Raw genomic sequence first — 27,922 nt, 5'->3', positions numbered from 1 at the left:
GCATGACCTACAAGGACCTTTCCAAACCTCGGCTGGGCTCTCCTGCTCTTACTGCAATAAGATGGTGATAATGAGGTGAAGGGCTGTAGAACGTGTTCCCACTGCTGGGGGCTGAGTTGCTGCTCGCCAGGAGGAGGGAAGGGCTGGCAAGGGCTCTGCAAGACCAGTGTGACCCTCCCATCTCCCATCACATTCAATTACTGCTTCGGCAGATGGGGTCACCTGGACAAATGATAGGGCTTGTCTCAGATTTATGTGGTAAGCCATCGAGAGGAGTCTGTGTCCTCATCCTTCCACCTCACCTCGCAGGCTGCAGGTGTTAGATGAGATCCACTCTTAGGATCAGAGATCTACCCTTAGGATCACACTATTCCCAATGATGCCAATTTTTTTGGTCCTGAGGGTAGCACAGCATTTGATCAGCAGTAGGGGTTTACTCATTTTAAATGCAGGAGGAGAGAAAGACACACTGCTTGCTGCAGCCCAGAAAACAATCTCCTGAGAGGCAAAGCAGCCCCAAGCTGTCGTTGCACCAGCCCTGAACACTGCGCCTTGTTTCCAGAGATGAGCTTCCCCGCACTCTCCTCTGTGTTGATGGCTGTGTCAATGCTTTTGTTTTTCTTCAAGGAGACTCTTATGGTTGAGAGGTTTTCTAGTCTGACTTTCTTAACACAAGGGAAGCATTTAAACCTTGCAATCCACTTGAGAAGAAAAAAAGATGCTGTAGTCAAAGAGCTCCGAGAGGCAGCCCCACCTCCTCCAGCTATGTCTCAGCCCAGCCAAGGACAGAAGCCTGTGTTTTCCATGGCACCTGATGAAGAGACTCTGTTGTCATTCTGCTTGACTTGACCTGTACTTGCCTAAGGCTGGTTGCTGTCATTTTTCATCTCGAGCTTCTCCAGCCTATCTGTACATCCCTAGGCCATGGTACGGGAAGATACGGAGCCCCATGTGTCAAGACCACTTCTCAGTGACCTCTCTCTGTCTAAGAACCAAATTGTCACAGCCTGTGGATTGCAGATAAGGCTCGGCCACCCAGGTCTGGGGCTGATATGCAAAAATACCAGATCCATCATCTGCTGGTGTGCACATCCACGCTGGATGCTTTGCCTTTACTTGCGGTGCAGCGTCTAACTGGTACATAAGTGGGTTTGAGTCCACTGCAAACTAAGCATCCAACCTAGCTCAGGTGCCCAAACCAAACAGTGTGGGTGATTGAAGTGGAGTTATGAATTTGCCAGGTGCTGGATAAGAACAAGCTGCTCACTGAGGTTCTGCAGAGTACTTGGAGAACACTGCTGAGAAACCACCACAGCATCTGCTGCTTCATCACCTCATGAAGAACATTGCGAAGTGAATACTCCTGAATTCCAATCCTCAGGCTAAAGTCGTCTTTCCTTTTTAAGCCTTGGGTTCGCGGAAAGAAACCTGATGCTCTGATCTGCAGACTAATTGGATTTTAAGCAAAAGAAAGACACCAAGTGCATGCTCTGCTTTTAAAGTCTGGTCATAGATGCAAGGCGAGCGCTTGCGGCTGGGCTCCCCGTGCCGTGGCATGGTCACCCTCCATGGGCACCACGCTTGTGTGCCAGAGGAATGTTAACGAGGGAAGGAAGAGGCACAAAGGGGACAGGGTTTTCCACCCAGGCAGAGGCCTTTGAGAGCATTGGTAGGAGCATCGCAGGCGTGTTTGTTAGCTCGCAGAGAGCTGGAGGCTACAGCGGCTCCTAATTACCACTTACCCTGCGTTCATACAGATGAGCGCTTGTTTCTGAGATGAAAATCCATCCTTCTAGGAACAATAGCATGGATGACTGGCTGGCGTTTGTTTCTTTTCAAGGGGGAGGAGGGGGAAGAATAATTCACTCCTACCAAAAATGAACTGAATGGGGTTTTCTCTGGGGACAGATCCAGCGTGTGGAGTCACCCGGCACCACAGGAGTCAGGCACGACCGCTCAGCCCATTTCTCAGGCAGTGCAAATGCTGAGGGCGAACAGCAGATGCACTTTTTGGCCTTGTCTCTCCCATTCTTAGCACACTCTGATCCTCTCCTGCCTTCATCCTCTTCGCTCCTTTGCCATTTCCCAGCAGAGGCAGGGATCCACACGCCAAATAGGGATGATGATGCTTTCCACACCATTCCAACCTGGATGCATTTTGAGGATGTGCCCCAGCATCACCAGGGCAAACCACCCTCCTCCTGGAGAGCCCACAGGCTTGGGTGGCCTCCAAGACCCAAACCTGCTTAGTCTCCTTCCAGCCGACAAGTGGATGGCTGTTTTATTTCTGAAGTGCTGGCGGGATATTGGGGGTTTCCGTTTCACTGGCGGTGGAATTTATTAGGCTCTCCACTTTTTTATGAAGCTACATCTTAGCTGTGTATCATCAGCATTTTGAAGCGCTTATGCCTGAGTTACCTGTTTATATAAAAAATGCCATGATATAGCTGAGGCACTAATTCAGTGTTTCTTCTGCTTTGCTTTCCTGTGCCTCCTTTTCTCCCAAGTTGCAGCTTTTTATGACTGCAAACAATCTCAAAAGCTGACACACAAGTGTTTTCTCCAACACTTCAATTCAATATTGCATTTTTAAGATAGGCAAAATCCTGCTGTCATGTTAAAAAAACATAACTTCAGTGCAATGGAGTGTTAAAAAGTGGATTGAAACCTTTGCATGCAGTCAATCCACATGGGGAATGAATGGCTCTGGAAAACAAAAGCAAGAACAGCTAGCCCACCTCATTCTCAGAAGGTGGACACTGCAAAGTATAAGCAGACAGCAACATCGCTAAAGCAATGAAAGAAAATCAGAAACCAAACCCTTTTTCTCAACCTAAGAGTATCCTTAAAAAAAAAAAAATAAACCCAGCATCATTTAACCAGCTGGTTTAAAGAGCAGCACTTTAAAAGGAGATAAGAAACAAGCTCATTACGCTGAAAGACATTTTTCCATTCCAAAATTATCACTGAAAATAACTGTGCTCTTGAACTCTGCCCCTTCACTGGGGTATGGCCACTTGCCTGCTTCTCCATTCACTTGGACAGCGTGTTGGAGACCTGAATTCCTGCTCTTTCTCCCCAGACTCCTCTCGCTCCTGTTGGTGCTGGGAGACGCTTCAGGAGCTGGGATGGCTGTGGCTGCAAGGGGCAGGGATGATGCACACAGCCATGGCAGGGGGATCAGGCAGAGCCCAGCTGCTGAAGTGTTGGTGCAGGACCTGAGCTCCAAGTCACTCTGGGTTAAAACAGGGGAACTTCAGTCCCTCTGGACCAGGCCATTAATCTGCGCAGCTCCCCAGAGACATGTGGAGGTCTCTGAGCTGCGGATTAGAGTCACTCTGAGATGCTGTAAGTCAGACCCCTCCTCCCAGGTTACATCCCTCAGCTCTGCAGCCATGCAAACTGGAGAGGGGAAACCAACCCACAAACACAGGGGAAGAGGAAGAATTATCACAAGCTGTGAAGTTTAATGAAGTCCTGGACATGCAACTGGACAGAATATATCCTGGATCCTCGGAGCACAACCCTGGATCACGTCACAGCAGATGACAGAGGCAAGCTGCAGCCACGCCATCCCAAGCCACCACTGTTACAGTATCTGCACTTGGGTTTAGGAACAATCTTAGGGGTCAGGTAGGTGGCCTGAGCCACAGTCACGGCGGAAGGACAGCTTTCTAGTCTCCAGATGGGCTAACGAGCTTCCCGTCAGAGACACATCAACATTCATTTCACCCAGTCAGCACCAAATGCCGCTGTTACTGCTCTGCAGCGTGTTCAGGCTGCAGGCTTCAGCTCGGCAAGCGGCAGCCCCCAGTTAACAAACTGGGCAGCCCAGAAGGTCCAACAGAGACGATCTGCCTCACGTGAGGAGCCGCTCAAGTCCGGAGGCAGCGCGCCAGTTCCCAACGTCTGCTCCCTGCGAGCCGTCCAAGGGCGGCCAGCAGGAGCATGAGAAAGGGCTCCTCGCTGGTATTTCCTGCTCGCTGTGCGATCCAGTGGCGTTGCCAACAATGGTGGGGCTGGGACCTCGCTACATGAGATAGCGACGCACTGCAACGCGAGGCCATGGAGTTTGTAGTCTGCGATGACTCCCTTCACCTCTGAAGTTGACCCCAGCTAAAGGCATTGCCTGCAAGATGCCTTTATCCCAAGACCCTCAGTGTTTACTCCCACCTCTTCACAAGACCTCTGCCTCTCTAACTCAGAGGCAGTTTCCACGTTTTCCCTTTAAAGTAAAAGGCTGCTGATACGCAGACACCTTAGACCCTAACGAGTAACAGATCAAGCAGAGAGAGTTATGCTGCTGGATGCAAACAGCCACCCCCACAACAATGTTCCCCGCATCAGTCAAGATCCCTGATGGTAATCTTAATTTTGTTGACTATCCGGTACTTAGCGGGAGATGGAGTAGAAAAACCAAAGCCTCACACAGCCAGCAGTAATTCATCAGGGAAAAATGCTCCCAGTTGCTTATTTATTATAGCTGCAATACCTCAGAGCCTATAAGGCTCATTCACCACAAACACTCCACAAACACTCCATTAGGATCTGTCTTTAAATGCTTTTAACAGGGAGCTGTGAGAAGCGATGCACACAGCAGAAGGAATCTTCCACTTCTGAAGGTTTTCACCTCTTTAACCTGAGATGCTCGAGACCTGATTGCAATAGCAAAGCCTCGTGGCCCTGAAGCAACCCCTTCAGCTGTTCCCTGCAGTCACTCCAGCCTTTCTCCTCCATGGGTGAACTGCCTTGACCAGGCTCCTTCCTGGAGCACACCCTCAAGATCCATCCCTCCAGGTCTCCATCCCTCTTTGTACGTTCACCTGGAGGTTCTCCAGCTGTCAGGATCAAACCCTTCCAGAGCTCCATCAGGTCCTGGAGCCTTTACTCCTTTAAGACAACTTCTTAGCTACATAAGAGTGCCTCTTCCTTTTACCCTTCTGGCATAGGTTTTGGGGTATGAATACCTGTCTTTAGCAGGTATTCTCTCACCAGAACTATTGTACTTAGTTTAGAGGGTTTAACTGTCCTTCCATGACATACAAACACCTTTTGGCTACAGGAGAGATTCCCCAGCAGGAATCTGCTCTGCCTTTACGTAGCTATAAATTAGGTCTCCAGAGCAAGACATTTTTCAGGGAAATTAGGCCTTTTACCCTGACTCTGCTACCTAAAGATGCAACTGTTTACACTACAGGAGAAAAGCCAGCTACGGTTTTAGTCAGTATTTAGCCAAAAGCAATGAGCAATGCAGGACTTAGCTCAAAACTCCCCCTAAACAGAGGAGGTGTGGAGGCAGCAGGACCAGGACAAGGCTCCTAGCTGGCAAAGTGAATGGGCAGCAGCAATGAGCTGGGATGGATACAATGGGAAGGAGACCTTTTTGTGACAAACTGAGTGCATATCACACATGAAACTCGAGAGCTGTTCAAAATCAAAGCTTAGCGAGATCCAACTCCTCACATTCAGCTGTAGGACAAAACCAGGACATCTCCAAACCTGCCACAAGACACTGAATTTTTAGGTTTATAACACGAGAGAGCTTTATTTGGGGATCAAGGGAGTTATTCCAGCTTTTCCTACATAAGGATTATATCCCAAACATCTGTTGAGTGCCAATGCACCGGCTTTCTGATCTTCTGAAGCTGTCCTTGCGCAACGCCAGCATCACAAGATCAGCCAGCACCGCCTGAGTGCACTTCCAGAGTTACGAAGATCCCATCTGTCACACTTTTAAATAATTGACTGATCGTTATGAATTCATTTGGTATTCATTGTGATAATGTTAATCAAGATGAATTAATAGAGTCCTCACACTATCCGCACTCCCCGGGGAATTCCACCGCTATTTAGAAATTAATTAATGGACCTATAATTTTAGTGGTGCTGCCCGTGCAATCACCGTTAACGACAGATGTGAGGCAGGTACCCGATCACAGGATGTCAGGGCAGAATACTGAGTTAGAGTATGTTCCCTTCCCTCTAATTCCTCCTCCTGCCACACATCTCCCACAGGACCCAGCACGCTCCATGGCTCCGCTCATCCACAAAAGCAGCCAGGGCAACACCAGCCCACGCACAGCACCACACCTGCATCGTGCCACCCATCTTCACAGGCATCTTCTGAATGCAACCACCTCCCCATTTAAGGTTAGAGCTTTTCACTTTGCCACCAAGGTGGAAATGACGCAAACAAGACAAGAAAGACAGAAGGAAAGGATAGAACATAAGGAGCTGGCAGACCGTGCAACTGCTCCACGGTGATTCCACCAAAATCCTCTATCAAACATGTATTGTTTAGGTGAGGATGGGCAGCGTGCCATGAGCACCCCAACCTCTGCACGGCGATATTCCTTGGAGGTTCCAGCTGTGCATTGTGTTTCTATCAAAAGCAACGTGTTATCACCTCTTACATGCCTCCAATCACATGCTTTCTCCAGCGAGGTTTATGCCTACAGCCATGCCTGGCAGAGCTGCTGCCTCTTGTGCAACCCATCCTCACTTGGGCCAGAAAGCTTCACTTCCAAGCCCCAAAGGGTTAAGCTCTGCAGGGCCACGGAGGTCCCCTGGGTGCCCTCACCTCCCTGCAATCCCTCTACACCTCAAACAGAGACAGCTTTGACATTTAAAGACTCTGCACACCGTGGGTCCTTAGATAACCCCATAAATTGAGCGTACGGGGGTCTACTCAGCACTTGGCGCAGCTCCAGCACTGCCCTATTTAATCAATGCTCCAGACAAGACTAAGTGCTCTTCAAAGAGACCCAGGCTGGAGCGCTGCTCGCCACAGCTCGGCAAAAGGATGCATTTATCAGCCGGTCAGGGAGGCAAGGGTAGCTCTGAAGGTGTAAGGGGAGAAGGCAGCAGAGAACCGAGCAGCACCATGGGGTCATTTTCACATCACGTCTGGTAAAAGCCTGTTCTGCCAGCAGTTTAAAACAGACGCAGTCAGCATTTAAAAAGAGCATTTAAAAGAGGCAGTGCCAGGGAGTTTTAGATCCTAAATTTAAATTCCAGGAAAGGGAGGGATATCTTTTTACGAGACTGAATTTCATTTTTTCCTCCTAGTGTGAAAAAAATTCCAGTATTGCTACTGCTGGGGAATGCAACTGAGTGAGAGCAGCCGATGCTGAGGACTCTGATGAGACAGAGGCTGTTTCACTAAGTTCCCCTGCTCATCCCAAGCGAGTTGTGCACTACAAACAGCAGCCTGGACACATGCAAGAGCCTCTCACCTCCCTGACAGCAGGATGATTAGTAACCAGCAGATTAAACTTGATCTTTATCTTGCCAATGTTCCCTACTCAGTGCCAGTTCTCCAGGACGCGACATCCTGTGTTGCATGGAGAGAGAAGGGCCATGCCAGGTGGCAGCATCTGTCACCCGAAATGCACTCGGCCCCAACAGCTTTTTGAGAGGGTTCTGCAGGGAAAGGGAAGAGCTTGGAGTATTTGCCATCACTGCTCCCAACACATCGGTGGAAAACCAGGAGTGCAAGTTCCAGGGCAGCAAATAACCTCATGAAGGCACTCTGCTTTCACTGCCCCCTGTTCCCCAGTACCGTGCTTAGTGCCTCTGGGCACCGGCTCATTTACTGATATGCACCTTTCCATCATCCAAGTACCACTCTAGGACTTACCACTGTTTCAGAAGCCATGAAACTGTGGCACAAAAGCAAATCAAAGCCCTGCATCCTTGGTGCCTCAGGGCAAGCAGCCCTTGGTAAAGCTCATGCTGACTCTGGCGCACACGGTGCTGCCACATCACCAACAGGCAGGAGCTTGCTGGAGCCTCTTAATGACGGAAAGGTACCTACAGCACCCACAGGTGCTCAGGCCAGGCTCTCCCTGCCTTACCTTCTCTCTTCATCCCCATCGCGAGACACTTCTGATAGCGGCAGTACTGGCAGCGGTTGCGTTGGCGCTTGTCGATCAAGCAGTCCTTGTTGTCGCGGCAGGTGTACGTGAGGTCTTTCCGCACCGTGCGCTTGAAGAAGCCTTTGCAGCCCTCACAGCTGTAAACCCCATAATGTTTACCTGCAGGGAGGATGCAACTCAGGTTAAAAGAATCCAAGAGTATCTTCCAGCTCCCCTCTTTGCTCTCCCACCCCACAAAGACCACCAGCTCTTCTCAGAGACACTCCCAGCCGTGTCTAAGGGAAACTGAGGTTTCTTGGAGCTGTGAGCAGGAACTAAAGAACAATGGACTTGACTTCCATAAAGCCTTGATGGTATATCCTTTCTTCAGATGGGCTGTGCTGCTCAGGGCTCAGGATATACCATCAAGGCTAAGCAGAGACCCAGGGTGCCCTGGCTCAGGTCAGAGCCTGCCTTAGACCAGCTGGGCTGGGGGAGGCTGGTCAATAAGGGAGTTTTCATCCCCTCCTCTGAGGGCACAGACAGGTTCCTCTACTGACTGAGACTTTTCGCCTGTGCCTGGTGTGCTGCAGGGACTTCAGGGGCCATGTAAACCCTTGCCAGTCTCTCACAGGTCACCCACAAGTGAGCAAAGCTTGAACATGCTGCTGTGAGCCCCTCCAGGGGCAGACAACAACCTTACCTGAAGATCTGTCCCCGCAGATGGCACATATGTGCTTGGTGAAGGAGGCCATCGTTCCTGAGGGATGTGCTGGCACTTTGAGGACTCCATTGAGCCCCAGGGGTGGCTTAATATCTTCTGAGCTGCTGACGGGGTGGTTCATTGGTGAGTTGAGCTGTTGAGACAAGCACAGTGCTCAGCAGGGAGACAGGGTGGGGGGCTGAGCCAGCAATACAGCAGGGTTTGCCCTTGTCCTTGGGCATGGGGCAGGAGGGCCAGGCAGGGACAAGCCTCCGATGGGGACAAGTTGCACTTGAAGCACCAACCTATCCAGAAAGCTGAACCAAGAGGAGGATTTGGGCACAGGAATCCAGAGACCAAAGGTACAAGTGCTCATAAAAGCCAGGGTGGCTCTTAGCTGGATGCACCAGGTCTCACTGCTGACTTGGGTGGGACACTTCTCTGCAACTTCCAGCCTTCCACATGCTTCTCCTTCCCACCCCAGTGAGCTTAGTCCCTGACAGCTGGCAAAGAAAGCAGAGAACTGGGTGGAAGCTGGATGCTGACATGACCCTGTTGTGCTGGTACTGAGTGAAGGATTCTTGGGTTGATTCCCACATCGCCCCGTGCAGCAGTTCAGGGCTGTTATACCCTGTGCACAGAGAGAAAACGAGGCATGGAGATGTAGGATCGCCCCGTCTTGATAAGGGAGACAAGCTGACCACAGCCCAGGGCAGCTTCAAGGAGGTCTGGAGGTGGGCAGGAGAGCCAGGCTGGGTCAGCTTGGGATGCAGCACTAGCCAGGAGCGCTGCGGCTGTCCTGGGGACCATCCTGCCAGGGACTGTCACAGAATCTCCCTCCCTGCCAACTTCTAAATCCAGGTTGGATACGCAGGATTTGTGCTTTGGTTTGTTGTGTTTCTCTTGCTAATAGAGACGCTCAGCAATTGCACTCCTCACAAATTAATTCAGGGAAGTCCCAGGGCTTGTGATCTGTCAATTAGAGGAGCGCAGCCGTTCCTCTAGCTTTACAGTCTCCAGGCTGGTGGGGAATATTTGGCAGGCAGATGACTAATAACCGCAGAACAGAGCAAAGTAAACCCACCCTGGAGAAATGTGATGGATCTGCCTCCCTCTCCCGCCCTGCCCGTGCCAGCTGATGAATCAAAGGCAGCCAGGAGCCAGCGCTGCTGAGGGAAACACGCCTGGGCTTTGGCTGCTGCTCAGTTATGCTGTGATAGGACAGAGAAGGCAGGGATGAGTGGGTGCCCAGACAGGAACATCTCTCTTTGGGATCTGTGGGTCCCCACGCACAGAGCCTCTGTCTATGCTCCCCTGTGAGCAGGAGCTGCCAGTGCCACATTGCTCCAACAGCTTCAGGGTCAGTGGCTCCAGCAGCTTTCTGGAAAACGGAGCCGTTTCCCAGGTGCAGCTGGTGGCTGTGGCTCGTGCGGTGCTGCATCACGACCTGCTGCCACATGGAAACGAGGGCAGAGACCATCAGCTGGCCTTTTGCCACCAGTTCTCCCAGCTCCAGCAGCCCACAGAGTCTATCCAAGCAGCCCCCTGGGCGATGATGTGCAGAGGAGGATGGGGAGAGCCCTGCCCCCTGCCCCTGCGCCAGCCCAGGAGGGTGGCGGGTCCCACATCAGCAGGACGCCCTGGTCAGAGCTGAGTGAGCCCCAGGCTGGGGTAGGGGAAGTCATTGGTTCCTCTCGCAGCTCAAATCCTCAGCGGAGGCGCCACATGCACCTTAGGTTCCCACACCACCCTGGCGCCTGCCCCGTGCCTTCCGCTCTCCACTGGCGGCCACCGAGCAAAACCAGCAGCATGTGCATGCGGGGAGGAGGCAGAGGGGGAGGCAGGAGCTCCCCACCTTGGCACAGCACTTCTGCTCCAGGCAGGACAACTCTGGCTCAGCAGAGACAAGGGAGGAACTGATGCTCTGCTTCTCCAGTGATGCCGGGACTCCTCGGCTCCTCTCCCTTCCCCGTTCAGTTCATTGCACTGGGGATGGAACCACGTCCCTTCTGGCAAGTAGAGCTTTTTACTCTTTCCGTCAAAAAGAAAACCCCCAAAAAACACCAATCCAAACCTTGTCTGGTCTTCTTACAAAGAGCATTGTGCAAAGGCAAAGAGCGACTCTGGAAAAGCCTAATCCCGCCTCTGATCTCTCCTCACTCACCCCTGGGCAGCCCAAGCTGCTGCCAGCGATGCCTGGGGCAGCTGCACCAGCACAGCTCAACAAATCGCATGTGAAGTCCCTCCCTTTCAGCTCTTATTGAAAATACTGTTTTTTTTACTCTTTTACCAGAATCTTTAGGTAAAACAGTTTAAATATGTGTTAAACCCCAGTAAGCAGCAGAGCTGATGGATTCAGCCTCCCAGTTCAGCTGGGACCTAGCTCACCACTGTAAACCACCCCTGCGTTCAGTCAGCTCCCACCCCACACACCTCAAACCCTGCTCAGCTCAGTGCAAGCATCCCCTCCTCAAGAGGACCCAGATGCTCCCTGGGTGCTGGGACCTCACAGCAGGACACCCTGCCTCATGCCCTGACTTTGGGGCTGTGTTTGGAAGCCGTGTGAGGTCATGGAAGTGCTGGAAGAAGGACGCCAGGAGTGCTCTGAGCATCCTCTCACACTGGAATCAAGAGATGCTGGCTCCTTGCCTCCACCAGACTAAACAGGAGAGGGAAAGCATCCCAGCTTTCAAGCTCCTGCTGATTCCTTCCCACCCTGATGCCAGCAGGAACTGGGATGGATGGGACCCACCCTGCAGGACCCACCGCACCTCCTGCACCTCATGCCCTTCTGCTCTGCTGGCTTTCCAGAGGCGACGAGGCATGGCCTGATGGCAAGTGGCATCTGCCATCTGATTCAAACCACCTTCCATCAGTGCCATCCCTGTCTGGCGACGGGGACCGCACGCCTCATTAGCCCTGGCGCTTTGCCGACCGGTGCAGCAGTGCGGGGGTCTGTGCTCCCCTCTGAGCATCACCCCCACTGCCTGCCTGCATCCTCCTCCTCCCATGCTCCTCCACAGGCCCAGGTAGGTGCATCCACCCATTGCCAGGATAAGAACAGGGTCCTAATGTGCCCAGACAGGGAACAGATGGCAGAAGCCATTAGGCTGAAGACCTCCTAACTGTCACCTCGAGGAAAACCACTTAAGACAAGTCCCTGAGCAAAGGATAGAGAGGGCTGGAGCCACTGTGCTGCTAGCTCATTCCCCAGCACCATCTGACCATACTCTCAATTCCCTTCTCTGCCCTGTGGCTGTGTTTTATTTCAGTTCCCCGGGCTCATCGGTCCCTAAAGCAAAACGCACCTTATAATTGAAGCTGGGGGTGCATTGCCCCTTCCCCATTTCCTCCTGTTTGTGTCTCACCCCTGCATTGCTTCACATCCCCCCTTCCCACTCCTTCCTCACCATTTCGCTGCTCTCACTGCTAATTTTACTCTGGACGGCTCTTCCCAGGCATTGTTTCAGTTCCCCTTCCCTCGGCCACGGGACGGGAGGTGCCACGTGTACCCCACTCATCTCCCACAGAGAGGAGCACGATCTAGCCAGACCCAGCCGTACCGGGCTGCGGGGTGCAGGTCCCCCCCACATCTTGGGGTCCACGGGTTGGATCCTTGCATGGGAGACACCTATCAAAAGGCAAATAAAGCTGCCGCCTCCCCATCCATCACAGGGATGATGGGTCCTGGGGAAGCCGACTGGGAGTCCCTGGGGACGGAGCTCAGCCCAGCCCCGGGTAGAAAGACCTGTTATCTCTGGAAATAAATCAAACCAATATTTAAAAATAAAGGTGCCGGCAGGTGCTTGAGTCCCAGAGAAGGCTTGGAATAAATAAACCCGCACTGAGTGGCAGGTGGTGGCCAATTCCTTAATCTGCCCTTTTACTAAACATATACCGTGCGAGCAGCCAGCAACAGGTGGCAGGGGCTGGCCAGCGCGCCCCGAGCCTGCTATTTTTAAAAAGAGCTTATCTCGCCGGAGTTGGAGGTTTTTTACATAATCTTCAGCCAGCGAAGGCCAGTCCTTCCCCTGCGAGGAGAAAGCAGCCCTGCCAGCAAAGGGCAGCAGGCAGGGGAGGCCTCTGCGCGTGCCGTGGGGGCTGTGAGCTCGGGAGGATATGGGGTAGTTGCTGGGGAGGGGACACTGCTTGGGTGAGAAGAACAGGGTGTGGATAGTCCTAGGGAGGCTCCAGGTCCTGCCTGAGCTACACCAGGGTAGTCACTGCTCCTCTTTCACCCCCAGCCAGGGGACGGACAGGACTGGACTGGAGGGGACAAGCAGTGAGAGATGATGGATGGCCAAACTCCAGCTGTGCTGCTCTCTCATCGCCCACCCAGCCCCAAAGACATCTGTAGCTACACTGCTCTGGCTGGAGGAGCAGGGTGCCTCCAACTTTTTCCCCTTGGCCTTCTCCTTTTTGCCACCCCTCAGCACCCATGTGAACTTACCTCCCTGCAATTGCCTGGCCAGCACAGCCTCCTGGGAGCCAGTGCTTGCAGCAGGGAGACCAGAGCCAGGTCTGGATTGGGAAAGCCACAGAGGTGGCTTCTCCCCTTCTAAACAGTCAGCAGTGACGTCCCCATCACCTTCCCCTCACCTGTGGGCTGCTGGTGCCAAATCCCAGGCTGGGGGTGGAGGGGACGGACATCGAGTGCGGGCCCATGGGCGAGCTGATGACGGAGAACGGAGGTCCCATGCCATTGATGGGCGAGCTCAGGGTGCTGATGGGCGAGTGGAGCTGGCCTGGGGAGCCCAGCGAGGAGCTGATGCCCGGCCCGATGGACGGGTGGAGCGATGGGGTGGCCATGGGCCCCCGGCTCGTGGGAGAGTTCAGGGACGTGGAATTAACTTGGCTGGAGAAATCTGTAAGAGAGGAAAGAGAGAAATAAAGTTGAGGCTCCAGTCTAGGACAGGCTCTGACACATTGCCGCAGCAGCCCTCTGTTCCTCACCGCGCTGGCAGGCTGCTTTTCAACCTGCTCCCACAATTCCCATCCTCTATCTTTCAAAAACACCTTCTGCTGGAGCACCTACAGGGGCATAAAGACCGGCACGGAGAGCATCTCCCCTTCAAGAGCCAGTTGCACCTGCCCTCCTCCATCTCGCTCACCTGCCGTACCCCAGCTCTAAACTCAGCCACAGAATCAGCATCGCTGCTCCGGCTGGTGCAGGGGTAGAAGCCCCACTACGGGAGCAGAGAGGTGCCCTCTGTGCTACAGGATAATTCGTATTTATCCAGCATCGCAGGGCCAGGCCATGTGTGGGCAGTGCAGAGGAGCTGGAGGCTGCAGTGGCAGGGAGGGCAGTTCGACGGTGTGGTTGTGCATTGCCTGTGTGATTTGTGCGGCCACCCAGGGCACGAGCGTGTGACTGAGGAAGCCTGCGTGTGTCAGCAAGGAGGGAACACGCCTGCCTGCTGAGCGGGGAGCAGGGAGCAGCTTTCTGCAAGCAGACGGGCTGCCTGCGCCCCATCGGCTCCGCTGTCCCGGGGGAGCAGGAGGAGGTGGGGGCGCCGGGAAGGGGGTGTTAAAAATAGACTCCGATTCTCCCAAGAGGAGACATGGAGCCATTCCTGGCACATTTCCTCCTCATCCTGTCACGCTGCTTGCAAAACAATCCCAAGCAAGGAAGGGGTTGGCTCATGGCCCCCCAGGCAAGCTGCAAGAAGGAGCTGCCGGAAGGCGATGGGAGCAGATGGGGAGCGCGGGCAGGGGTCCTACAGCATCACCACTGCTCACCCCAACACTCACCAAGACCCTCTGGTTCACACCAGCAAACACGGACTCAGAGAGGGGGAGGCATCAGCATGCTGGCTTGGCCAGGGACTGTTTACAGAGGGGTGGGCCTGGAAGCCACTAATTTTGCCCCCAAAGTTAACTAAATTCTGGGAAACATCACTTCAGTCACACGTGTGGAGTCAGCTGCCTCCCCAGGATTCTGAAGCAATTAGCATATGAACATTATACAGCGGGAAACACACTTACTGAACCCATAGCGAGCAATCTTCCCCAAAGATCACCAGTCCTGGTGGGGAAACCCCAGCACAAGGAAGAGAAGACCCAGCAAGGCAGCTATGTTCATCTCACAAAGTTGCATGGCCAGCATCCTTCAACTACCCCCAGAGTCCCATTGCTGCACTCAACATACCATCGCTGCACCCCGCATCCCATCGCTGCATCCAGAGTACCATCGCTGCACCCAGTGCCCCAGCACGCCACCAACACCTTTCCTGCTGTGGGCCTAACTGGACCACACACACCATGGGAGAGGCTCGCTCCCTGCACAGATAATCCCTTAAACTCCCAGACAAGAGCCAGAAGTGGGATCCCTGGGGCTGGAGGTGAGGAGGGGGCTTCGATGTAAAAATAGGGGCTTAGAGTCCACAGCTGGGACGCTGCCAGCTCCCTCTGCATGGGTGCCCAGTCCCGCCTGTGCCAGGCAGAGGGGACACAAGCCCAGATCCTCTGCCTCAGCCAGGTGCCACCACCCATGTCCAAACAAGCCCACGTGCCGGCACTGCCAGCCCTGGCAGGCGTCTCTGCGGCCACGGAGGAGTCGAGCATCCCTGTCCCTGGGGGCCTGGCCTCGCATTGCATCCCGCAGGATGTTGATATAAAACAACCGCCAGCCATCACGTCACCCGTGGCTGAGTGACGTGCGGGCAGCACAACAGGAACCCCAGGAAATTCCTTGGGGCTTCGGGGTCTGCTCTTGGGCTTTAGCACAGCAGGACCGCGCTTCCCAGCTTGCTGCTTTTTCATGTTTTTAAATGGCTGGGAGAAGGAGCAGAGTTGGGTGCTGCCATGCGCAGCTGTGCCCCCGACACCATCCTGGGTCCAGGGGAAAGGCAGGAGCTCATCCCGCAGCCGCCGTGTGTCTGGGTACGGGGTGCCAGCCTGCCCATCTCTGAAGGAACCCAGAAAAAACCATTAGCCAAGGTGATGAATGGAGACCTTCCAAGGATGCGCCAGATCCCCTGGCCAGGGGAAACAGGCACTTGACCTGCCGGCAAAGGGAAGCACAGTTGTTCCTTTCAAAAGATCCTGAATATTTAAGGCAGGAGAGGTCACAGGCAGGTTATTGGCGACCGGCCCGTGCCTACTCAAGCACATCAGAAAGCAAAGCACGTGCAGGGCCAGCAGTTCTCCCAAAATACCCACGCCATGGGTACGACGGGACCTCCCCATCCCCAAGCATCCCACGCCTCTGAGCCCGTCCCCCTCACCCATCCTGTTTAGATGCTTTGCGATCCCCAGCAGCCAGTGAGGAACTGGGCATGTGTGGTAGGGATGGTCTGGAGAAAACAATTCAGGCAACAACAACAAAAAGGAAAGGAGGCGAGTGGAAGACAAACCTTGCGTTCAACAGGCCTGTCAGGGAAAAGTGTGTGCAGGCATGGACACATCTAGGTGTGTTTTCACCCAAAACCCTTGGCCAAATGCTCTCAAAGCTGAACCAGACTTGAACTCCTTCAGAGCATCATGACTCAAAGCCCGGTTCAAAGCAACCCCTTGGACACTGGGATGTTTCCACCCCTCCTCCAAACGTTTCCTCCTCCACAGCCCAAAATCCCACTGTAACAGTGACAGCAATGGGAGATGTTTACCTCCAACCACCCAGTAAATATGCAAAAAGGCTTGTTTTTCCCTTTCCTTAGCAAAAACAAGAGTCCACTTGAAGCACCGCAGCACAGATGCTGCCAGCCCCCAGCCTGAGGGGGAACGCTTCCAGGTGGAAGATGCTTTTGGAGAAAATAAGGACCTGAGTGGAAGAGATGGGGATACGGAGCTGGACATGAGGAGCCTGCCCTCCTCACTTACAAGCATCCTATACGCTTTTAAATGCTGAAGTAGCACAAGGAAAAAAATCAATTTACAAAGGAAAAAAGTCTAGATTGAGGAAATATCCTTAACAGAAAAACGTTTAAGGAAACGATCCTCAGACTGATGGATACCACTTGGACTGCAGCAAATGGGAGTGGTACTTCCCCAAATGCATTTTCAGTTCAAGCAGTGTGAGACTATGACTATTCATTCTTCTTGCGTAGTTTTGCCATTTCAAGCTGTTGAGTGTGACCATCTCTTGACCAAAATAAACTCTCTGCCTGTTTCTAAATAAAAAAAAATTATAAAAAGTAGTTCTCAAGGCATTTCCCCTCTTGCCGCACCCATAAATCGCAACTATTTTCTCTGTGTGTCCTGTTGTTTAAACACAACGACCTCTATATATCTTATAAGATGCCCCATGGCAGTTGAGAGATCGGAAATGAGAGCTCTTCAGCAGCTGAAGAATTTGCTAATGAAGCTCTTTTTCTTTCTCTAAACTGCAAACCTGTGGGCTGCAAAATTTGGATGGGAATTTTTCCCAAAGAATATGATATTTAGGGCAGAGCCACATGATCCACCTCGAGCGATTGAGTTCTGCGCCTATGCAGAGCCATGTGCACGCTCTCAGCTCTCCTCCGTGAAGGAGGAACGTGTTTCAGCTTCAACCATCACGAGACCGGAGCCAGCGGGTTTTGATCTGCTCTCAAGATAAGGAGCCCGAGTCTTGTTTTTCTGGCACGGTGCTCATCGCTGCCCTTTCCCTCAGTGGGTACCCGTCTCTGCAAGATCTCTTTTAGATGCCACTATCCTCGCTTCACAGGTGGGGAAACCAAGGTATGGGGAGAGCAATATCCCCAACGAGGCAGCAGGCACAGGCGGCACACGTGGGGCACAGGCTTCTGCGACCTTCATCAAGGTCACACGGGAAATCGGAGCCAAAGCTGGGAATAGATCTTGGCTAATGTAAGACCCTGGCTAGCATCTCAACTGCTGAATCAACCTTCCTTGTGGTTTTTTTTCTCCCCCTCCTTCCACTGTGACAGACAGCACTCTTTTACTACTATTAATTTTCAATAAGAGAAGAAAACATCTTCATCAATTATTTGTCACCATTCTCTGCATCCAACGCTCAGACCACTGCAGACCAAATGTCCTTGAGCACCTTCACTGCTGTTTTCCACCCCCTTCACATTCTTGGGGCCAACGTTAGAAACCTCCAGTCTGGACCAGCAAACATCCACGTCTGGATGAGGCCCAGACAGGCAGCTCAGACCCCCAAGGAGCTGCGGTTGCTGAAAGCATCCGATCAACTTTCCTGTTGCATTTTATCATCCAGCGCACGGGACTCCTCAAGCGCTGCTGCTGCTCCGGCCCGACAGCTAACAACAGCTCTTGCTGACACAGCAATATCAAGGAGGACTGTGATTTTAACAGTTCTAGACCGCAAAATGTCTCAGAGCAGAAACAATTACAGCAGCACAGAGGTGCTTTTTCCCAGGATAGCTCGATTGTACCAGAATAAACTGTACCAGCATAAGCTTGTGCCGCTATAATCTTCATTTATGCTTAAGAGGCTTTGCCAGTAAAACTACAGTGACCTAGCTCTGCTGGAAAACCTTTTCTCGCGTATCCAGGGAGTTTGCTCAGCAGCTCGGAGGCTTGGCCGTCTGCTTCTGAAAGAGGGGAAGTTGAAAAAAACACATCTCAAGGCACAAACAGATTCCCATAGCTGTGCTTTTCTGCAACCGAGGAGGCTTGCAGCCCACAGGCACAAGCAAACAGCCTGTCCAAGCAGGACAAGAGGGATCTGCGGGCACCCCAGGGCTCTGGGGAGCCGTCACGGTGCGAGCACCCCAGCCCTGACGCCAGCTGAGATTTGGAAAGGCGCCTGCACGCCCCCGCTTCCGCTTTTTTCTTTTTTTTTTTTTTTCCTTTTTCTCAGCGCCTCTTCCTCCTTAATCAGACAGCAGACCAATTCTGGGTATTAAACAGCAGGAAATTCTAAATTTGAGTTGCCACTCCCTTCCTTAAGTCAGCCCTCTGTGTCAGGGCTTTGCAGCCCTGTGGGGCCGCGTTGGGAGGGGATCGGGACCAGCAGCTGAGATCAGGCTTTCGGAAACGTCCTCCTCCGCTGCTCCCAACGTCATTCTGGTGTTGGCCAGGTTCAGAACTCTTGACACCCAAATGCACGTGAATCTGCATGTAAACACAGCGCGGCAAGCACCGAGAGCACTGTTCCTTCTCCCAGTGCCTCTGCGGGTGGTGAGCTTCCCCAAATAAACTTGGTAGCAAGAATCACTGTCCATGCGCTCTCATTCCTCAAAAGTAGTACAGGAATCACCTTGTGTGCTTTCAAACCGAGGAACCTCAAATGATGGAGGTTTCCACCTCCCCCCCTTGCATCTTCCTCAGCACAGCAAACCAGTGCCCAGGTGGCAAACAGCCTGCACCTACCTACAAGGTGGGATGCTGAGAGCAACAAGCAGGCAGCAAACCTGGGCAGGACATGAAGGTTTGACCACAGTTTTCATGTGAAAATTGCCATGGGAATACAGTGACCACAAGAGGTCATATCCTCACTTTTGTCCCTGATCAAAAACCCGATGAACAGAGAGTATGTTTACAGCCGATGAATTTAAACAGCCCCTGGCCTACAATCTTGAGTAAGTTTGCTCTCAATTTACACCAGCACAGCTGAGAACGGAGCTGAGGATGGCGCAAGAACTGCCTCTTCCCCTTCCAACACTGGCTGCTGTCACAGACCTGGCAGTGCCCAGCACGAGCTCCATGGAGCAGCGTGGCTGTAACCCACAAAACTACCCACGGATCCAAGAAACAAGCATCATCTTGTGGCCCAAGCACATTAAACCACATTTATAGCACTCTGCCCAGCAAGGAGAGGCAAACGAGTTCCTTAAACCACCAGGTGCATGGCAGAGGGAAGGGATACCCCGAGATGTCAGAAGGTGCAGCTGTATATTCTCCATACATCCCTCTGAGCTTTACTGCCACAGCTCTTGGAAAAAGAGCGCAGGAGCACTGGACCATGGTGCAATCAAACACCTCAATGCTGAGCAGCTGATAGCACCAAAACGTAACTTGAATTGGTTTTTCCTTTTACCTTTCTGGATTGAGTACAAAGACAAACCTGAGAACACCCTTCCCAGACCCCCCCAAATTCTGCACAGGGGACACCACATGGAAACGTGCCTTTTTGAAGGCATTTAAAAATCACCACATGCAGTTTCTCATCAAGAACCTGCTCTGAGGTTCAGTTCCTTCAGTCACGCTCAGCACTTTCACTCAAGAAGTACTGGGCAACATCGTGGTGGTTGGAGCCACTCGGGGATAGTGAGAAACAGTTTCAGCTGCTCTCTGCTCTAGGTGGGTTCCTCCTTCTGCCAGGTTTCACTTTGACCAAACTAAAACCTCAAAGCCACACAGTTTCTCACCCTCAGCTCCCCCCTCGCACCCAATTCAGCTGAAACCCGCTAGCAAGACCTCCTGGTGCAGCTGCCACCAAACCCAGTGAGAAGCAGAAGTGTGTTTGGGGGCTTCGAGCCCAGTGTTGGGGTTCCCTCCCAGGGTTTTTGCCTGGCTGGAGGAAATTTGGAAGCACCCCTGAACATGCTGCTGGGCCTGTTCCTTGCAGGCGATCGACAGGCTTCATCTTAAAGGGGCTGGTGAGCAGTGGAATGACATTACAGTGCCCAGGAGCAGCTTTTCCACGGCACTCTGCACACCAATCTCCCCTTCCCCAGGCCGAGTCTCCAGCACCACCGCTCAGCAAAACCTCTGCTCTCCTCAAAAAAGGGAGAGAACTAGCGTAAAAGCATCCCAGAGCCAGGCAACGGATGAGGCAGATGGAGGTTTTCCAAAGTGGTACCCACCTCAAACCTCGCAGCAGCACTCCTTGGAGCAGGGAGCATCCCATGGAGCAGAGCCAGGACACCTCTGTCCCTGCAGCTCCAACACCTGTTCTCCCTCTCTATCCTACTGTATTTCCTCCCCCATCCTCTGGATGCAGCTTTGCAGATAACATCAGAGCACCCCAGCACCAAGGGGAAGGACAACCATGTGGTCACAGCCATGGGCTTGAGCTGGTAATGTGGCACCCAGTGCTGGGTGGCATTTGGGGTCCCTCCCCGGGCAACCTGCGAGGGTGACCATGGGCTCAGCAATGTTCCCATTTTTCAGCAGCTTGGCTTACAGCATCACAGGGACATACTCGCCCCCAACCCACCCTGTTGCCCACTAGACCCTGGATGTCCAGAGGTCTGGTGAACCCCCATCACAGGACACACACTAAAAAATTGAGATGCTGCTTCTTGATCATAGAATCATAGAATAACCAGGTTGGAAGAGACCCATCGGATCATCGAGTCCAACCGTTCCTATCAAACACTAAACCATGCCCCTCAGCACCTCGTCCACCCGTGCCTTAAACACCTCCAGGGAAGGTGACTCAACCACCTCCCTGGGCAGCCTGTTCCAGGGCCCAATGACCCTTTCTGTGAAAAATTTTTTCCTAATGTGATGCTTGATGCTTCAGAGCTAGCACGGAAGCGGTGAAGCAGCCCCACTGCGGACATGGGGGTGCAAGATAGGCACAGACCCCACAACTAGGCTGACCCAGCATGCTCAGCTCCAGCTTGGGGGCTCATTTGGGGGCTTAGAAAAACACACCCCACCTTCCCAGAAGCTCTGTAAAGCACAGCACAGCCCTGGAGCCACTGGCTGAGCCAGAAGCCCGTGGGGGCTATTCCCCTCTCCGAGCAGGAAGGACGCAAAGAGGAATTTTCCAGAAGCCGCTCTCCCCGCGAGCTGCTGTGTCACCGGAGGAAACGCTTGTGAACGCCTCTTCCTCCAGCTCTCCCGGCTTCCTGCCCCACACAGACCCCACCACTAAGCGTGTCCCCACCCAGGTGGGACCCCAACCCACGGTTTGTGAGCCCGCGTCCCCCAAGCCCGCGGGGCTGCGCCTGAGCCCCCCTCGGCACACGCTGGGGTGGCGAGTGGAGAAGGCAAAAGCAGGAAGGGTGAGCGAGGGGGAGAGGGTGACATATGGCAAGTGTGAGGAGCCCCTTGGAGAGGAGGGAAAGGCAAACGCAATCCCAGGGCGAGGGGAGCGGGCAGCGCGGCTCGGCTCCCCCCGAGCCTGGCAGCGGCGGGTGGAGGGGGAGGGTGCACCCAGGCAAACAAGGATTGTGCTGATAAAGCAAATGTGACTCAATCACACGCTTGTGCAAAGATGTCACAACAGTCCTGAGAAATTACAGGCTCCTATTTCATCCCTCAAGGGCCGGCGCTGTCCTTGCTCTTACAATGCGCTCTGTTCTGCTGTCAGCGGCTCAGCGAGTGCCCCTAATTTACTGGCTGGGAACCCGCTGCAGGGACAGGCAATAATAGGTGCAGTGTAGTGCTGCTGCCAGGGCTCCTGGGCTGGCAGCGGGGCCGGGGCGGCTGGCGGCTCTTTTGAGCTCGTGCCGTTGCAGCCAGAAGCAGCCCAAAGCGGGGACTCTCTGTCCCCTCCAAGCCCTGCACGTTCGGCGCTGCCTGGCTCATGCCAGTGGGACGGGGCAGCTGCTCCCAGCCCACCTCTCTCCCCCAAACACAGCAACATGAGGCTCCCCCAGGCAAACCCTGCATGGGGTTGCATCTCTCCATCTTCTGGGATGCTCCCATGCACACCCAAAAGGGAGGTTTGGGGGAACCAGTCCTCACCGTCCAAGCACCAGAGCTGAGCCTCCATCTCTGTGATCGTCCCCACCAACAAGCCTCCTCAAAACAGGCCATGCCGAGAGGGGACGTGTGCCTGCTGGACCCTTCCAGCTTCCAAGAGCATCAGTGAACCCAAAGCAACAGCAAAAGATGCCAGCAGAGGGGAGGAAGCTCCCCCTGTTCTGCAAAGACGTAGAGAAGGCTGCCCCTGAGGGTCCCTTCAGCTGTCCCAGATGGGCATCACCAGCACTGGCACAGGACAGCAGTGGCACCCGGCTGCTTCCCCACATCTGCCTGCTCCAGCCAAGGATGTGAGAACCTCTGCTCAGAGCTCCTCATCCTCCCCAGCAAACACTGACCTTTGCAGCCTCCCTGACTTCATCCTGTTCTCTGAAAGGAGCACGATGAGAGCAAAGGCACAGTGGTCCTGCAGGTTGCTGAAGCTCATTATGGCCTTTTAATTACACTCAATTGCAGTTTTATGGGCTTACGGGCAAATTGGAAGTGATCTAATTGCCCTTGAGGGGGTGCTACGCTCTGAGCTATGAAAAACCATGCAGGATCTAGTAAAATGCAAGAGGAGCTTGAAAGCATTAGGCTCGCTCTAGCAGAAAGAGAAGTTTTGTCTCACGTCGAAGCTCCCCCAGGACCTGACGGCAATGAGCCACAAACATGGCACGTGCTGGGCCCACCAGTAAGCCTGGATCACACCCACCACCCCAGCCCATCCCACCTGCTGCCTCCCAGCACCCAGGTCCCATCCCCGTGCCAGGCTCTGGGTTGGGAGGATGGACATGGAGAGGAGGTGGGTCTCAGACCTGGAGCCAAGCAGGCTCTTCTTCCTCCTGGGGGAACCTCCTACCTCAATCCTAACATGCTCCTCTTCAAAGCAAGACGCAGCCAAAAGAGTGCAATGAAGTGGGGCTGAGAGCTCAGGTTAATCCAAGCTGCTGGCTCCAGCTCTGAAATGGAGCTGGCAACCCACCCTGTCAGAGAAGAAGCTCTGCTCCTTGCAAAACGTACCTGTGCATGGGTCACAGCCCACAGTGGGGCTCACAGCCCAGGGGATTCAGTAATAAATAGCCCCACTGCTACCCACAGCATTAACCCTTCAGACATGCAGCAACGCTGCCCTGCCTGCAGCTGGGGAGGGGACCCAGCAGCTCTCCGTGTTCTCCCTCCAGGAGATCTGGAACGAGGCAAATCCTACAGACCAGGAGTGGCAGCAGCCTAAAGCTCTCCCTGCCACCAGCATTCAGCTCTGTGGGCTAAACTGGGTGCTTAGAAGTACAGAGCCCCAGGATGCTGGGGAAAGTGCTTCATCTACCCTGGTTTTGCTAATTGGGGACAGACCAGAGGCGCTGGCAGGAGTGACAGCACCTCCTCACTTCCCAGTTGCTCTTCTGCTCCCATTTGCCATCAGTTTTGAGAGCAGCCAACAGCCACATCATTTCAAAAGGTCCTACAATACGTGTGCAGGATCTGTCTGATGGGACAAGCTCAACCCTTGAGGTCCGACAGCAGCAGGAGGTGAGAGGAGGAGGATACGGCCGTGTATTGCAGAGCCCCTTCTGTGTCCGGCTTCCAGGAACTACAGCCTATAAACCACCAGCCAGACAGATTATATTACGGTGCTGTGCGCGTGCATTAATCCAGATTCCAGATAATTACAGTCATTCACTTGGCATAATGGGCTTTAATTGATCCAACGTGGCTGGTGCTGGTGCTCACCACCAGAACGCAGCTGGCAACCCAACATCCTGAAGCTGCACCGCCACCGGCTGCACCAGGACAAGTAAAAGGCAACTCTGCTAATTGGTTTGCCAGAAAACCAATTCTGGTAGCCCTCCTTAGGGGATGCTGCACCACAGCAGGTAACTGCAAGGCTCCATGGGTCTTCCCATCTCTCAGATGAGACCCAGCAAGCCTAGCTTGGACACAAGGTCAAGAGACATCCCATGAGCATCCATGTGGGATGAGCCATGCATCCAAAGGGTTTTTCGGCTAGGAGCTATGCAAGGGTAGCCCATGAGAACACCATTTTCCAGGTCTCCTTAGAGAAATGCCACATCCCAGCCCGTGCCTGGCAGTAGGCTGATCAACAGATCCTCGAGGTCCCTTCCCACCATCATTTTTGTGCTTTTATGCACACAGAGCTGGAAACCTAGATGGACAAAGGATCCTGCAGTCCCAAAACAGCCATCCCTTCCCATTTCGGCTCCTTCTCCTCATCTTCACTGACAAGTGGAGCATGCTCTGGAGTGAGCTGGTTGCCTAACGGAGAAACCACCCACTTTGCATCGCAGCGGGAGGTCTAAGAGAAGAAGCCTGAGAACTGGGTGCCTACGTGCTACAGGAAGGTGCCTGACAAGATAGGGAAGGCAGCTGCCAGAGCCAGGTCACCTTAAATAAAAGCAAGTTCCCTCTGGAAACTAGACAGCACGCACCATTTTTCTAGAGAAAAAAGCTGCCTCCAGTCTTACGTGACCCTCCCCGGGTTCAGTAACGCGCGCTGGGCGAGAGAGAAGGGCTAAGCCCCCTCAACAGCAACTGCACGGCTGGAGGGATGAGCAGGCAGGGTTAGTAGGTTGCTTCTCTTCCTGGGGCAGAGAAGAGGCTTGGGAAAGCCTTTTCCCCTCCAGGGCAGGCTGCAGCAAAGGATGATCTGCCTGCAAGCTCCCTTTGGGTTTGAGTTTCTGGTCTGAGTCCAAAGCTAATTAGGCTGCACCAAGTCCAATCAGATAGCCTTGGCTAATTGAGCTCAGCACAGCCAGGTCAATGTCCAGCAGGTCTCTGCATTCTAGGCATTTTGTCAGCCCACAGATAACTACCAGGGCCTGGGAAGGACCCTTAAAAAATGTTTGTTTCATATACAGCCAGAGCCTTTTCCTGCTGGAGCTGCATACGGCCCCAGATTAACCCCTCGAACACCACCAGCATCGTCCTTGTGGCTGAGGAACCCCAATGGATGAAGATGCTCCAACGGCAACACTGGGGTAGAGCCAAAAGTGAGGAAGGAGAGGATGAACTAGAGCGGTTCCACCATGCTCTGGCATGTATCTCTCATGCTGTTACCCTGAGAGACGTCACACATCACCTGGGTAGCAGAGCCACCAAACTATGCAGTTAAGGCAAACCACCAGAGGAGACAACAAGTGATAACACCTGAAGGCAGAGAGCTGTGCAGGAGAGAGGAAAGGAGTGGGATTTGAGGAAGACCCCCAGTGAGCCCTTTCTCAGGCTGTTATCAGCCCCGCCGCAGAGCTCTGCCAGCTCCTGACTTCTATGGTAGATTACAGTGACAGAAATGACAACATCCAGCTCTTTAAACCCCATGTACTTCCTTTTTTCCTCCACTCCTGCCTTTGCTTTTGGACCTGAACATCATCCACCTGGGGAGAGAGATGGCAGCCTCAATCTCTGCGACAGCAGCAGGAACACCGAGCACAATCCCCACGCGTGCCCCCTCCACCTCCGGCTGCTAGGGAAAGGCTGTTCCTCTTCAGCTGATAAACAGATGAGACATTTCATTAATAAACCTCAGCTTTTCCTAACACTTGTGATTACGATCTCTCTGTTTGGATCCGTGCTCATATTACATGTTCCTCTCAACTATATATTCCCTTCTCTTTAAATCCCCACTTATCTCCTTTACCATGTAAATCACAGATGGACCTCTGGGGTTTTTTCTTTCCTTCCTACCCACCTAACTTTCCCTGTTCCAACAGCAGTTAGAAAATACACAGTGATGAAAAATTGCAGTGTGTCTGGGTAACCTCCCAGCTCATCTCCCAGCACACCCATCCAAGAGGGTTGACATTGAACCCACAGAGCCCCCCGCCAGCGCTCGCCTCCGGCCCCGCTCTGCTTGCAAAACACTTCAATTTACTTCTTGCTCAGGCTGGGCCAAACCCTTACTCAGGTTTCGCTGGGGACATCACTCTGCGCAAAGGTGCTCAGTGCAGCCCTAGCGGAGCGTGGCTGTGCTGGACTGCAAAACACCAGCTGGAACAGCAGTGCAGGGAGCGCCCAGGGTGGTTCCTCTCCCCACTGCCCCACGTCCTTCTGGCAATTAAGGCAATTGCTTGCATGGAAACCTAATTATATTAGGGAAATATTCAGTAATTTTTAACTGTTCTGCTAGAGGCTCAGCTCTCTCCCCCTCCTGCGTGCCCGCAGTGCTGGGCAGAAGGTGCAGCACCAGATTTCCCTCCTCTTCCATCACTGCTTTTAAGAGGGAGAGTGAGGAAGAGGAGCAAGATGGTGTGATGGGTGAGCAGAGGACTGTGTGATCCAGGGAGCCTCTGATTGCCCTCTCGCCCCACGGCAGTTTGGCTGTGAGGTCTGCACAGGATGGCTGTGCCTTGCAAGCATAGACACCAAGCCCTGATGCCCACCAGAACTCTAATTCAACATCAACTCACAAGGTTTTGTCATGCCCTGGATGTGTCTCTGTCCTCCGCAGGTCACTGCTGTGCAAAAAAGCCCAGGTGGGCAAAAGTGCAGCAGAGCCACCACTGTGCAGAGCCCAGGAGCTCCCACCAGGCACCCTCCCCGTGCCCAAAGCACCTTGGAAAAAGAATAACATCCTCAAGAGCATCTTGGTCTTGTTTGTACAGGGACTGTGGACAGCAGAGCAGAAACCCACCATGGAGAACATTGCACCACAGAGGACTTTGTGGTGTGCAGAGCCCTGTGTTATGGAAAGCTTTGCACCACACTGAGTTTTAAAACACGGAAAGCTTTGCAGGATGGAAAGCTTTGCACCACAGAGAGCTTTAAACCATGCAGAGCTTTGCACCATGGACTGCGTTACACCACGGACTGCGTTGCACCACGGAGAGCTTTGCACTACCGAGAGCATCGCAGGAGCCCCTCGCAGCAGCTCCCCACAGCAGGCACACCCAACCCCAGCTTGCCCAGGGCTCATCAGGCACATCAGGCTCCCCCAGCCTAGCCTGGGCCCCCTGATTCCCACGCCTGGGGTCGGCTTGGCCGCCGGCTGCGCCTTTAAGACGCGAGGAGGGGAGCGCGATAGCCGGCGTTTTGCGAAGGACCATTAATTTGCCAGCATCACATGCTTCACAGCTGCAGCCTGGCAGTGATTTATACGCCTCTGAAGTTCATCGGAGGGAAAAGTACTTTCCAGGCGCAGCGTATCCCCCTCGCCCTCTCTCTTCCTCACCGGCGCACGCTGCCCACATCCAGAGCCCGGCCAAAAATCCGAGGCCCCATCCATCACCCCTACGTGTCACCCTCTGCCCTCTCCACCCAGACCAGGCGCTCCTCCTCTCCCCAGCATCTGCAAGCAAAAGAAAACTTCCTCTGGCTTCCTCGCCTCTGCGACCCACTGATGAGAAAGCCATTAATTAATAAGGGGCAGCGCCAATCCGGCTCCTCAGCCAGCTGGGGAGCTGGCGAAACTCCTCGTCCCCATCGCCGGGCCCTGTAGCCAAAATAAACGGGAGGCAGAAGGCGGGTGTCCCCTCCTCCTGCCGCCACCACCCCCCTACCCCGCATGCCATCCTCCAGGGAGGTTCAAAAGTTCAAGATTTTCACATTTCCCTAACGTTATTTCAGGAAATTGCTGGAGAAAGGAAAGATGGCGCTGCCGAAAAAGCAGTCCGCGTGTGGACATAGGAATACACATAATCCAGAGGCACGACTGGGTGTGCATCAGTCACGGTTTGGAAGGAGCCCCATCTCCACCCTACACGGCACCCACCTTTCATTTTTTAGCTTGGGAGCTTTCTAGCACACTGCTGACCTTGGCAGAGTTATTCCTAAAGCAACACCAAGAGCTGCTCCAAAGCAA

General features: G+C 53.5%; 1 protein-coding gene across 2 annotated transcripts in view; it reads right to left on the bottom strand.

The window, feature by feature from the left end:
- The window catches only part of RXRA (retinoid X receptor alpha), a 109,251-nt gene that overhangs the window by 20,991 nt on the left and 60,338 nt on the right, over positions 1-27,922 (bottom strand). For both annotated transcript variants that reach the window (XM_069873672.1, XM_069873671.1), the window contains exons 2-4: positions 13,159-13,424; positions 8,560-8,713; positions 7,857-8,036 (exon numbers count right to left, since the gene is read on the bottom strand). In XM_069873672.1, the coding sequence (XP_069729773.1) occupies positions 7,857-8,036; positions 8,560-8,713; positions 13,159-13,424 (600 nt within the window). The remainder of the gene's footprint in view (positions 1-7,856; positions 8,037-8,559; positions 8,714-13,158; positions 13,425-27,922) is intronic.

This window comes from Phaenicophaeus curvirostris, chromosome 20 (assembly GCF_032191515.1).
Source record: "Phaenicophaeus curvirostris isolate KB17595 chromosome 20, BPBGC_Pcur_1.0, whole genome shotgun sequence".
Lineage (NCBI taxonomy): Eukaryota > Metazoa > Chordata > Aves > Cuculiformes > Cuculidae > Phaenicophaeus > Phaenicophaeus curvirostris.
This window is presented reverse-complemented; position numbering and strand designations above follow the sequence as displayed.